Source organism: Leptonotus elevatus, chromosome 17 (assembly GCF_054856555.1).
Source record: "Leptonotus elevatus isolate MCC_2025b chromosome 17, RoL_Lele_1.0, whole genome shotgun sequence".
In the NCBI taxonomy this organism is placed as follows: domain Eukaryota; kingdom Metazoa; phylum Chordata; class Actinopteri; order Syngnathiformes; family Syngnathidae; genus Leptonotus; species Leptonotus elevatus.
Window position 1 is genome coordinate 6,637,750 of NC_141255.1, and position 11,486 is coordinate 6,649,235.

Genomic DNA, 11,486 nt, shown 5'->3' on the forward strand with positions numbered 1-11,486 from the left:
GGCATTACAATATACTTCCTGTGTTGTCAGCTGATCTGCCTTCACCCAAACAGACCCCACCATCCCCTTCCCCCTCATATTCCTCACAATAGCCAACATCTGCTTCTCATTTCCTCAAAAGCAAAACAAGGCGAGGAGTGAGGAATGAGTTGGGGGGAGGGACAGGGCAAAAGGGGAGGGGGGGGGGAAGAGAAAGAAGCACATAACGCCTCACGTGGACCACTCGGGACATTCTCACAATACCTCGAAGACGGTCCGTTTGGTCAGCAAAAGAGTGTTTATGGTGGTCTTACCTCTTTGGGTAAACATTGTTTGGAAGTCACACCCCACACTGCTGACGCTGCTTTAAAGCGCCATCTGTAAAAACGGCATTTACACCTTAAGTACAGTGCGGCCTCAACCGCAAAACATAATCTGAAATCCACTTACCCCCTCCAGGGTGTTTTGTGAAATAGTTTTATTATGGTCTTGTGTACATCCAGAAGTTAGTCCTGTATAATTTGCTGCATTAGTTTAGTTATTTTCCCCCTAAATTAGTTACATTTTGTATTCTTCTTTTTTTTAAAGTCATTGTGACACATTTAACTCATCGGATAATTGTTTAATGAATTTATTGTAAATAAAACAAATGTGAGTAAAGTAAGTAATTGAAAATATGCGTTTAAATATTTTTTTTAAAATTGATTTTATTCAATGATTGGGTAATAAGTTTTGGCCTCAGGAGTATTTTTTTAAAACAGACAGGTGAGGACTAGTGTACAATTAATCAAATAAATTAGTAAATGTTAACTGTAGAATTTGTGTTTAGCAATTTTTTATTTTGCTGCAGTATTTATAAAAACAAGGATCTTTTACAAAAACTTTTTCTTTTTACATTAACAATTTGTAAATTATTCAATAAATTATCTAAAAATGTGCTTTATTAAAGTAAAAATTATTGATAGCAAATATAAGTACTAATTACAGATATAACTACAATTACTTATCTTAAAAAAAAAAAAGTTTAAATGTATATGTAAAGATTTTTGATTTACTTTTTTTTTATTCACAATAAAATACCTTTTCATTAAATAATCATTTAACTAATATGTATATTAAATTAACCAATTCCCAATAAATTAATCAATTTAATAAAACATTTAACATCCATGTGTTTACTTTTACAAAATATCTACAATAAATATCTTCTTTCGTTTAAAAACGTAATAAAAAAATACCATATTTGTCCACCCCTGCAAAGAGGCTCCTCCCTTTGCACAGAAAATCCACAAAATGGCGCTTGAGCCTTCAGATTACTCTTTACTTAAAAAATGCTGCCCTCCAGTGGAAGATGGAAAAACTTCAACAACAGAACATATCAAAAGATGGCCCAAACTCAGGAGAAATCCTTTATTCCATAAAAGAGCCACACATAACTGGACATTTCATAATAACAATATGGGGAAGGGGGTGTTATTTACCAGGCTATTTCTAACTGTGAGTTTCCTTTTTCTGCTTTAGTAGCTTCCCTTTAGGTTTGAGCAGCAGAGACCTTTTGTGCTCCTCGACTCTTCGAGCTTCTTCTCCCCTTTCCCGCCACGACTCAATGCCTCGGTCGACCTCGGCATCGAGCATCACGATACGCCTCTGTGGTTGAAACATTTAATAAAGCCCAAAAGTAAATAAGAAATGGACATTTATGCTTTGACTGTGCTACAGAAAAGCGCCGTATAAATCTGATGCATTATTATTACAGCAACAGCTTATTTATTATTATTATTATTATTTTAGATTTTTATGTTACAATAAATACTTTACACACTCGTTCGCTGACATCCATGTCACTCACAAGATTAGTTCCTGGCTTATAGTCACACGTACAAAAAAAAATAAAAAATCAGATATGAAAATGTGGAACGTGAGGATGGCGACCCCGAGTGGACAATAATAATATCTACACCTCATGTGCATTTTACATTTTAATAAAAAAAATTTTTAAGTTAGATTAGTGGCTTCATCGAGAAAAAACATACTTACAGCCAATTCTTCCCTCTCCTCCCTTCTCCTCAACATGCCCTTCATTGGTGGTGCTGGCCTGCCATCTGCAAACCAATGCAAGCATAATTGAAACCCAGCGGACCTGATGCACTAAAGGGACATATTATGTTTGTGTTGCTGAATGTGTACCCGCGAAAGACCAATCGGGTAGATCTGTTAGAGGTCCATATTCGCTGCCATTGCGTGCAAGTCCATGCCTGGACAACAAATATAGAACAATATTGTCAGCGGGGCGGTTATTAATGTGAAATGACAATAATGTATATACAATAGTGTTTGAACTTCTTCTTAAGTACAAATATCGCGATTGGGTTAGTTCGCGAATATGCGGGGGTTCAACGTCCTATCCTTGAATTTGACAGAGTAACCTTGGAACCCATCAACGTACTCTAGCCTCCACTTTTGTCCCCCTTGAGCTCCCCACGTCGTGCTCAACTGCCGGCAAGAGTGTCTTAACGCTGAAACACACACACAAAAGAAGAAGAAACAAGTCACAAAAGTGAAGCGGGTGTACTCTTGCCACTGTTAGCATTAACTGTTAGCCACGCTAAGACGACGTCACCGCCGTGTTTACTGGAGATTAAAAGGGGAGTTAAACAAACTACTACACTACTACTATCATATAAAAACGAAATGATTTTAAATCAATTCAACACAGTAGTATAAAATATCCTCTGACTTACCGGTGAAACGCAACATAGACATCCTTATGGGGGCAGCCATGTTGCCTGCATTTACAACAAATAACCGCCAGGTGACGCTAAAAGATATTCATGTACAGTACCTGTACGAAATGGCCTACAGATGATGTCAAAAAATTTACATTAGTCTTCAGACGTAAACATTTGACGACTACTAAATACCACATTTTGCTCGTCTTATCTTCTACATTTCCCAAACAATTTCTCATTGTAACATCATTCAGGACACCTGGGCAACTTCCGTGTTTCACACATTAACGTAGTTTCCGGCTACTGATGGCCGCGTTCCAACACTCGCACCCCCACCCCTGCGCTCCCCAACCGCGCGCTCCCGCACATTGGCGAGAGCGTGCAGGGCGTCTCAACTCTCTGAAATGATTCGGACAACTGAGACAGACACACTACACGCACACACTAGTCGACAGGAGCGCGCAGCCGAGGGGCACAAAGGCGGAAGCGCAAGAACTGGGACGCCCACATGTCGCAAACAGGAAACGGAAACCTTAACGTAACCTTCATTTTTCACATTTCTCAACTCATTCAAACGATTCACAAATTCAGAACACCTATTTAAATTGCACAAATCCCCACTTTTGTCAGTATGCCACATTTTCCAGGACGAAATTCCAACACAAAGCCTTTTTTATATTGGGGGGGATCTTTCATGATTCAAACACGATTAAGCAAGTTTCACGCTGAGATTGATTGAAAGTGGATGTATTAATATGCCTAATTATTTTTCTACAGTATAAATAAGAGTACAATGTTTAGACTAGTAGGGGCATATAGAACATTTTGCAATTTACCTCGAGTTTCTCTTCATGTCTAATAAATCTTGGGCAGAATAGGTTATGTACTTTTTGGGTGTGTTTTTTTAAAGCAGTGTTGGGAACATATTTAATTACACAAACAGAATGTAGGTGGATTTTTTTTTTAAGGGTTTAATGTCTGTGTAAAATTGGCAAGTAGTTAAAAAAAATGCTTTATATAAGTAGGTTATAAACATAACGTGCTTCCCGATGAAAATCGTTCGTTGTTAACGTATTTGCTGCTCTACAAAGTATTGTTTGGAATGGCGGCGACACTAAAGCCCAGAAGAATTCCTCTGTTAGCTTTTCAGACAAGTTGCCACTCGCAGGCTCGGGCGAAACGACGAGGCGAACGGGGCGAGTGTGCTTTGAGGCCGACGGCGGCGGGGGTGACTCTGGGGTGAAGGGCTCCATCTCTCCCCGAGTCCCCGGAGGCCGCCTTACTCCCACAGTGTGCCTCCGCGCATTCCACAGGCTGCTGGTACAATCAAATAGTGCCACACAAAGAAAGCACCGCCTCGGTTCTTTTGAGAACTCTTTACGTCAAATGAAGTTGGAAAGCGATGTGTCGAACAAGAATATAACATTAGGACTCGTATTAAATCGTATGAGGTGTTCCGGTTAGCAAAGGAGGGGGGGCTAAGAAGGGGGTAACAAGCCGCCGCCGTTGACTGATAAAGAAACGACGGAAGCGTCAAGCGAGACGGCGATGGAACGACCGAGTCATGGGTTTTCCTTCAAAATAAAATAAACAGTGCAGCTGTCTATTTGTTTTTAACGGAACTAAAGTGATGTTCATTTTAGTTTGAAAATACATAACCTTACTTAGCTAACCTACTCAGAGCTAGCCTGACTGTTATAGAAAAGAGGGGGAGGTAAGTCATTATTTAGGGGAAGAAAGAAAGAAAGAAAGAAAGTTGTCGACCGTGCAATGCACTCTGGGAGGGATTTTATTTATACCGAGTAGGTCTTTTGAGACGGAAACGAGTCGGTAGAACAGAGTTCTCCTTGTCTTTCAGAATTTCTCCGCTGCTGGACGGGGTTGAGGAATGCGTATGTTTTCTGTGGACTACTCGTGAGGTTTTTTTTGTTTTGTTTTTTTAAATTCCTGGGATGAATGGCAGGAGTCGGGTGAGTCGTGCACAGGCGGATCTGTTGTCTTTAGTATCACTTTTTGCAAACCAATGAAACGAAGTACACTTTCCCAGCACATAGTCAAAAGTAGAGTTTAGCAAGACTTGGGACGATGCAGATGTGGAGCCACGCGAGGGTCCACAAAGGAGGCCCTCGACCGCTAGAAGTGTCCTGGATGTGTGCTTCCTCTGACCCGCGCCAGTAGGTTGTCTACATGATGGCAAAGTAGTAAGATTTAAGTCATGTCTTGAGTCCTTCCCTTGCTTTATTTATCTAACTATTTATTTTCTGCAGTTAATCATTTCAGTGTAGTCATTTTTGAGCTGCATTTGAGTGTTTAAGAACAGTGGGGAAAAGTGTTTTTCGTCATGGATCGGCCAATAAGCAAGTTGCTGGAGAAGCTGAAGCTCACAGACTCGGGCAGCGTCAAGTTCCACAGCTCCAAGAAGAAACATGATGCGGTTGGGAATGCCAACAACAGTAACGGGAACAACAGCGGCGGCAGTGCCGGTCTGGTAATGGCTCCCTCTCAGCTTCCTCAGCCGTCGTGTGTACAGCCGGACGGAGAACAAGCGTCTCACCCCTCCACGTTGGCTCCGTTGAGGCGTCGCTCCCCCCAGCAAAGGGCCTCATGTTACCTGGGCGAAGGCCTGGATTCCCACCTGAGGCGAGAGTCTGGCCCAGGCCCCGAGTGCGAGGCTCCGGGTCACAAGGCGTCCCTGAACCAGCGCCGCTACTCCCTGGAGCTCCAGCAGCTGGTTCGAAGGCAGCAGCTCCTCTCCCAACCGCCGCCACCCCCGTATCCCACTACCGTCGGCTACGGTTCAGCTCCGAGAGGCACGGCAGAGACTGGCTACCTTTCAGAACCGGAGAGACACAAGCGGCTTTCCCTTCAGGAGGCTTTGTTCTACAAACGCCTGAGCACAGGGAGCGAACTGTGGGAGAGCCAGAGACCCGCGTCCTTGTCTCATCCGCCGCTACGTCCGGCTGATGGTTTCTTCTATCCCCCTGGGCCCACTCTGAGTCCGTGCTCATCCTTCAGCCTCCAGGAGTCTGTGCTGGTCAGCCCCCGATCCAGTTTTGCCTCGAGTACGGCCAGCGGAGGTGGAGGTGGCGGAGGGAGCGGCAGTCCCATGGGGAGCCGCTGCAGCAGCAACCGAACCAGCGGAATCAGCCTGGGCTACGACTCCCGGTACTCGATCCCACCTCAGCAGCAGTCCCCTTCCTTGCAGACGGGGCCCGTGTACGGAAGGACCCCCGTGGAGGCCTGGACTCAATACCTGGACGGCGGCATGCGCCAAGGCGCCTACGACAGTCGGCACTCCTACCCACCCGCGGTGGGAAGTCCGGCCGCGGCGTGCTACCAGGCGGGCCCCGAGTGGTGGGATGAGCAGCGATCGGGGGCGAGAAGCAAAGAAGGCGGCGTCGCGCTCGGCGAGAAGAGCCGCCACTCTGACCTGCCCGGCACGCGCTACCAAGAAGAGCTGACCCGGCTTCTTCTGAGAGATGCGGCTCTCGAAGGCGGGGGTCTCCTGGAGGGCTTGATGCTGAAAGAACACTCTGTGGCTCTGACCAAACCCGGCGCGGCGCTTGGACCGTCGTCGGCCAACGTGCCACCGCTCAAGGCTCAGGAGGATCTCGGGGCTACCGCCGGACGAGACGCCGCAGAGAATCGTCAGGAATTCTTTGGTAAGACCAATTTTACTTTTCAAGTTGCTCAGATTGCAGACAAATGCTAACTAACACAAAGTGACGTCAGTTTTATGGCGCCAACGCAACACCGGAAGTTATCTTGAGCAGGTCAAGAGCAGTGGTGGCAAATCCAGGACCAGCAAGTAAAAAAACCTGCTGCACTTTGGCTTTGGCCAGAGGTGCACTCAAGGTCACACAGTGCCCCAATTTCCGGTGAAGTTCATTAATTTTTTCCGCCACATTGCTGTCTCAACCGCATGGAACCTGCTGGGACATGCCGACATGTTTTAAAAACTGATCCGCACAAGTTGAAGACGGGCCCTTTCACGCTAGTATTATGGACTTTTCATGAGACGGTATCGTAAAAACCCTTTCTAGGTTTGCTTGCAGTTACCTGATGCTGGGCATCCACGGTTCAAAATAACACTCTTGGAGAAAATTGCATGGTTGGGATATAAACGCCAGCCACTAGTGTGAGTCACACAAGGTTGCGTAGGGCCCAGTGTGTGTTGTGTTTGTGTGCGTTACGGTGGCTGGATGAATGTGTGTGTGTGTGTGTGAGCTGTTTCTTTGGCAGGGTGTGTTTTCCCCTGGTGACTTCAGGCCATAGTAATGCTCCATTTGTGTGTGTGTGTGTGGATGCAGGGGCGGTGTGCTGCAGCCTGTTTTTCTGCTCAGGTATGCGTTCCCTCAGGGGACGCGCACCGGCGTAGCACTTTGCCTATTGGGAAGAAATATGAGCTTTGACTTTCGTCATCTCGTCTGCAAGTGTATGTGGAACCATGAGTTTAGTCCTTTTTTCCCCTCCTTCCTTTGACCATGGTTTGGGCTGTGCTTCCGCAAATAGAAGAGAGCAGGTGGATGCAGTACACACTCGCTGGCAAGATCCAGCCTGGTTTTCCTCATACACTTGCCGGAGAGAGTCGGCAACCGGAATGCAGCTCCTTCCAGTACCTGTTATGCATACACTTGCTGGCGAGATGACAATGGATGTAATGCGCACACTAGACAGTGAGATCTAACCCCCCACTTCAGCACACTCGCTATAGAGCTCCAGTTTATTGTTATGCACACACTTACTGGCAAGATGACACTGGCTGGAATGCCCATACTCTGTGAGATCCAACTCCCACTTCAACACATTCACCGGGGACATCCAGCCTGTGATGTTAGACATGGACTTGCCAGCAAGTGTATGCGTAGCAGACAGATGTAAATGTGCAGGCTGGATTTCACCGGTGAGTGTGTTGAAGTCGGGTTGGATCTTATTAACGAGTGCGCATTCGAGCCAGTATCATCTCGCCAGCAAGTGTATGCATGACGGGAACTGGAGAGTAGGAGCCGGATCTTCCTGGCAAAGGTGCACTAGGGCTGCTGTTTGGCTGTCCCACATCGCTCAGCGGACTGGCTCTTGTCATCTCGCCAGCAAGTGTATGCATAACAGTGTGCTGGGGCTTGCCGGCGAGCGCGTATGTTATAGTGAGGGCCGGATCTAGCTGATGAGTGTGCGCGTTCCGGTTGATGTTTGGCATTTTGCTATACCGTGAGCCGCCTTAACCGTCTCAACCACTAAGTGTGTGCTACAGACACATTTTCAGATGAACGATTTCACATTTGACGGGTGGACAGGCAAGCAATTACTTATTCTGTATGTCCTATTTAAGTTTGAATAAAAAAAACAATGTAACCGTTTTTCTGAGATGCGCGTTTGTTCCTTTTTTCAAGTCGAGTCTCTCCGCCTTTTTCCAGCCGGGTTATTTCGAGGACCTGAGTGTTCCGGCGGTGCCAATATTGAGCGGCGTGCAGGAATGCTCCGTTTGCGTGGCACTCCCTCAGCCACATAAGAAAAAAGAAAAGTGGGCAGATCCTGGAATAGATCACAGGGAATGGGGTGGAGTGGGTCGGGGTGGGGGTTGGTTTGACCGCATCGCTCGGACTGACCTAATTAGCTAAAAACTAGCTATGGTTTCTGGTTTATTTTTCGCAATACCACCAGCAGGTCTCCATCCTGATGGACTCCCACCATTTTGTGGCAGAGTACATGTTTCCTCTCTAAAGGCCGAGGAAGATGGGTGGAGGAGGTTTACAGGAAGTGTTGGAATTTCCCTTTAATGTCGGCAGCGTCTGAGTAAACGGGCCTGGCTCCTGGGTGTGAAACCCCCCACAGGCAGTGTGATCAAGCGAGCGACACAAATCCCACCCCCGGACTTAAACGCCCCATTTCTGCCCCTCCACTAGGGACCTGCATCAAGTGCGGTAAAGGTGTGTACGGAACAGACAATGCCTGCCAGGCTCTGGACAGCCTTTACCACACGCGCTGTTTCACCTGCGTGTCCTGCGGTGAGTCAAAAATATGAATATTAAAAGTAAACCAGCGACAAAATGGATTTGAAACTGGTTTGTTTTTGCAGGACGCGCCTTGAGAAACAAGGACTTCTACAACGTCAACGGCTCGGTGTACTGCAAAGAAGATTACATGGTGAGATTCAGTTTTTGTTACTTTGTTGCCAGCTCTTCATTGTTTTTCTTGCATTTTGCAGTTTTCCGGATTCCAGGCCGCTGCCGAGAAGTGCAGCGTGTGCGGCCACCTCATTCTGGAACAGGTGAGGTGTTGTCCCATGATCTCAACCCCAACGAGAATTTTGACAATTTAATGGTCCCAAGATCTAAATGTTACATTTATTCAGGACATTCATGATTGTCTGGTAAACAGAATTCCCATAATTCCAAATTAAATTATTCACAGTCACCATTTCTCAACTGCTTCCAACTATACTGTAAAAGAAGTGCCATTTCTTGAAGAATTCCACATTTTCGTTTTGTAGAAATGTCCTCTTTTGCTTTCCCGTGGCATTTTCTAAAAATAAAGCATTTTTCCAAGTGGATGTTTTCAAACCACAACTCTGAATACATGAGAACATCCAGACGATTCCCCAAGGGGTGTGTCGCGGGCTTCTGAATGAACAAATCCCGAATTCTCCATGCTGACACTCCCAGCTTGGTGGGAACCGATCGCGAAAGACCCAAGGGACACCAGTTGCATTCCTCAACTCCTGATATTTGAACTCCCAGACGTGCAGACCCAAAAAATGTAAAAAAAAATTGTGGTTTTGGCCTCAGATCCTGCAGGCGCTGGGGAACTCTTATCACCCCGGCTGCTTCCGCTGTGTAGTGTGCGCCAAGGCCTTGGATGGGGTGCCGTTCACTGTGGACCAGCACAGCAACATCTACTGCGTGGCAGACTACAACAAGTATCCGCATCTCGTTCACACTTTCACATCACTTGGCCATTTCTGGTTTTCTAAACTTTGTCGTTTCCCTTTCTGCAGGACTTTTGCCCCAAAGTGTGCTGCCTGTTTGCAGCCCATCTTACCGACTGAGGTGAGTGCCATGACGGCCACAAAGTGCTTTTGTTTTTTTTGGGACACGCTTCATCTTCCACATTTCGCAATCATTTCAACGTTCAAATGCTAACTCATTTCGGACATCCGTGCTAGTAGTAACTCTTCAAAGATTTGCACATTTGAAATCACAACATTCCCAAATTAAGTCATTCACTGCCATTGACGGCTATAAACGTACAAAAAAAATAATTTAATTTTTTTTAAAGAAAACCTAGGAAAAAAATTATTGTTAATTTAGAACAGATACAATTTGTGATTAAGCGTGAGTTAACTAGTAGTCATGCTTTACTAGTTTAAATTATGTTTAAAAATTTGATTCGCCTGACGCCCTTAATTTTTAATATTTTCTAATTCTTTTTTTTAAAGAAAAATTTAATTTTAATTATTTTTCAAATTTCTTAATAATGCCTTTAAAAAAATATATATATATATGTATTATTTATTATTTTGTATTTATTTTTTATAATTTTAATTATGTTTTGTTATTTTTAACAAAAGATTATAAAAAATTAGGGGCGTCAGGTGATTAAATTTTTTAATCGTAATTTGTCGAATGACTTCTAAAATTAACTCACGATTAATCACATATCTCTGTTCTAAATGTACAATAAAAAATATTTTTTTAGGTTTTCATACTCTTGTTAAAAAAGCGGATTTTTTTTAACTAATAGAAATAGTTCAAATTAATTTTTTATGTCTATAGCCGTCAATGGCAGTGAATGAGTTAATGGAGAGATTTTGCAAAGTCAATATTTCTGTACAGTCAAATAGTTCAATCTCTGAAATCTAAATTCCCTATTTTATTTGAGAACATTTTAAACTGAATAGAGAAATGTAATCATTTCAAAATGTCAAGCATTTTGAAAATGGCAATTTTACCTCAAATTTTCAAAAGTCTCACATTTTTAAGTTTCTACAGCGTTCCGCGCAATTCCTCCAGAAAGCAGTTCATTCTGGAATTGTTTTGCAGGGCAGCGAGGAGATCCTCAGGGTTGTGTCCATGAACAAGGACTACCATTTTGAGTGTTACCACTGCGAGGTGAGCAATGCGCACATATACCCCCCCATCCCCTTTTGTTTGCGCAAGCTGACATCACTTCCCGCGCGCATTCCTTATCTCCTCCCTGCAGGAGTGCGGCAAGCAGCTCTCCGATAAACCCGGCTCGCAGTGCTTCCCACTGGACTCTCATCTGCTCTGCCACCCGTGTCACATGAGCCGAGCGTGCAGCGCCGCGACGCACAACTGAGGAACCCCTCCCTCGCGTGCTTCGGTTCTTTTGCCTCTCAACATGTAACTGCTGATATCAAGACATTCCCGCAGCTCCTTTAACATGCCTGCTGTTGTTCTACTTTTACTGTATGGTCACAAAAAAAAAAAAAAAGGGAACAGGAAAGAGACTACTGCTCATTTGCTGTAGAAGAACAAAGGATCCTGCTTAACTGTACATATTTTGTTGGCAAACATTTTGCACTTAAATCTCACTTTAAGAGATTTTGTTAAAGTAAACCAGTTAAATTTGAGGACAATTACTGTCATTTCTGTATGCTGTAATAACACGTTTGTGTTCTGATGATAGATTTAATAAGACTGCTTTGTGGTTGTACATTTCAGAGTTCATATAAAAGAGATTTCGAAGCTTCTGAACTTGACAGTCCCCCCCCCCCACCCCCCCCCCCCCCACAGATTAGAGAGCAAGAGGCCAAGATTT

General features: G+C 44.5%; 2 protein-coding genes across 2 annotated transcripts; one reads left to right on the forward strand and one right to left on the reverse strand.

Moving 5' to 3' along the window:
- Positions 1–1,375: 1,375 nt before the first annotated feature.
- On the reverse strand, positions 1,376–3,106 carry mrpl52 (mitochondrial ribosomal protein L52). The gene is made up of 5 exons (XM_086059721.1): positions 2,721–3,106; positions 2,426–2,495; positions 2,167–2,234; positions 2,017–2,081; positions 1,376–1,626 (listed from the first exon to the last, which is right to left on the reverse strand). Exons 1-5 carry the CDS (start codon positions 2,758–2,760, stop codon positions 1,471–1,473), a joined length of 399 nt encoding a protein of 132 aa, XP_085915847.1. The 5' UTR covers positions 2,761–3,106; the 3' UTR covers positions 1,376–1,470.
- Positions 3,107–4,421: 1,315 nt separating this feature from the next.
- ajuba (ajuba LIM protein) lies at positions 4,422–11,418 on the forward strand. The gene is made up of 9 exons (XM_086058494.1): positions 4,422–4,678; positions 4,756–6,370; positions 8,612–8,713; positions 8,785–8,852; positions 8,914–8,976; positions 9,494–9,624; positions 9,703–9,754; positions 10,748–10,816; positions 10,908–11,418. Exons 2-9 carry the CDS (start codon positions 5,050–5,052, stop codon positions 11,022–11,024), a joined length of 1,923 nt encoding a protein of 640 aa, XP_085914620.1. The 5' UTR covers positions 4,422–4,678; positions 4,756–5,049; the 3' UTR covers positions 11,025–11,418.
- Positions 11,419–11,486: the final 68 nt, after the last annotated feature.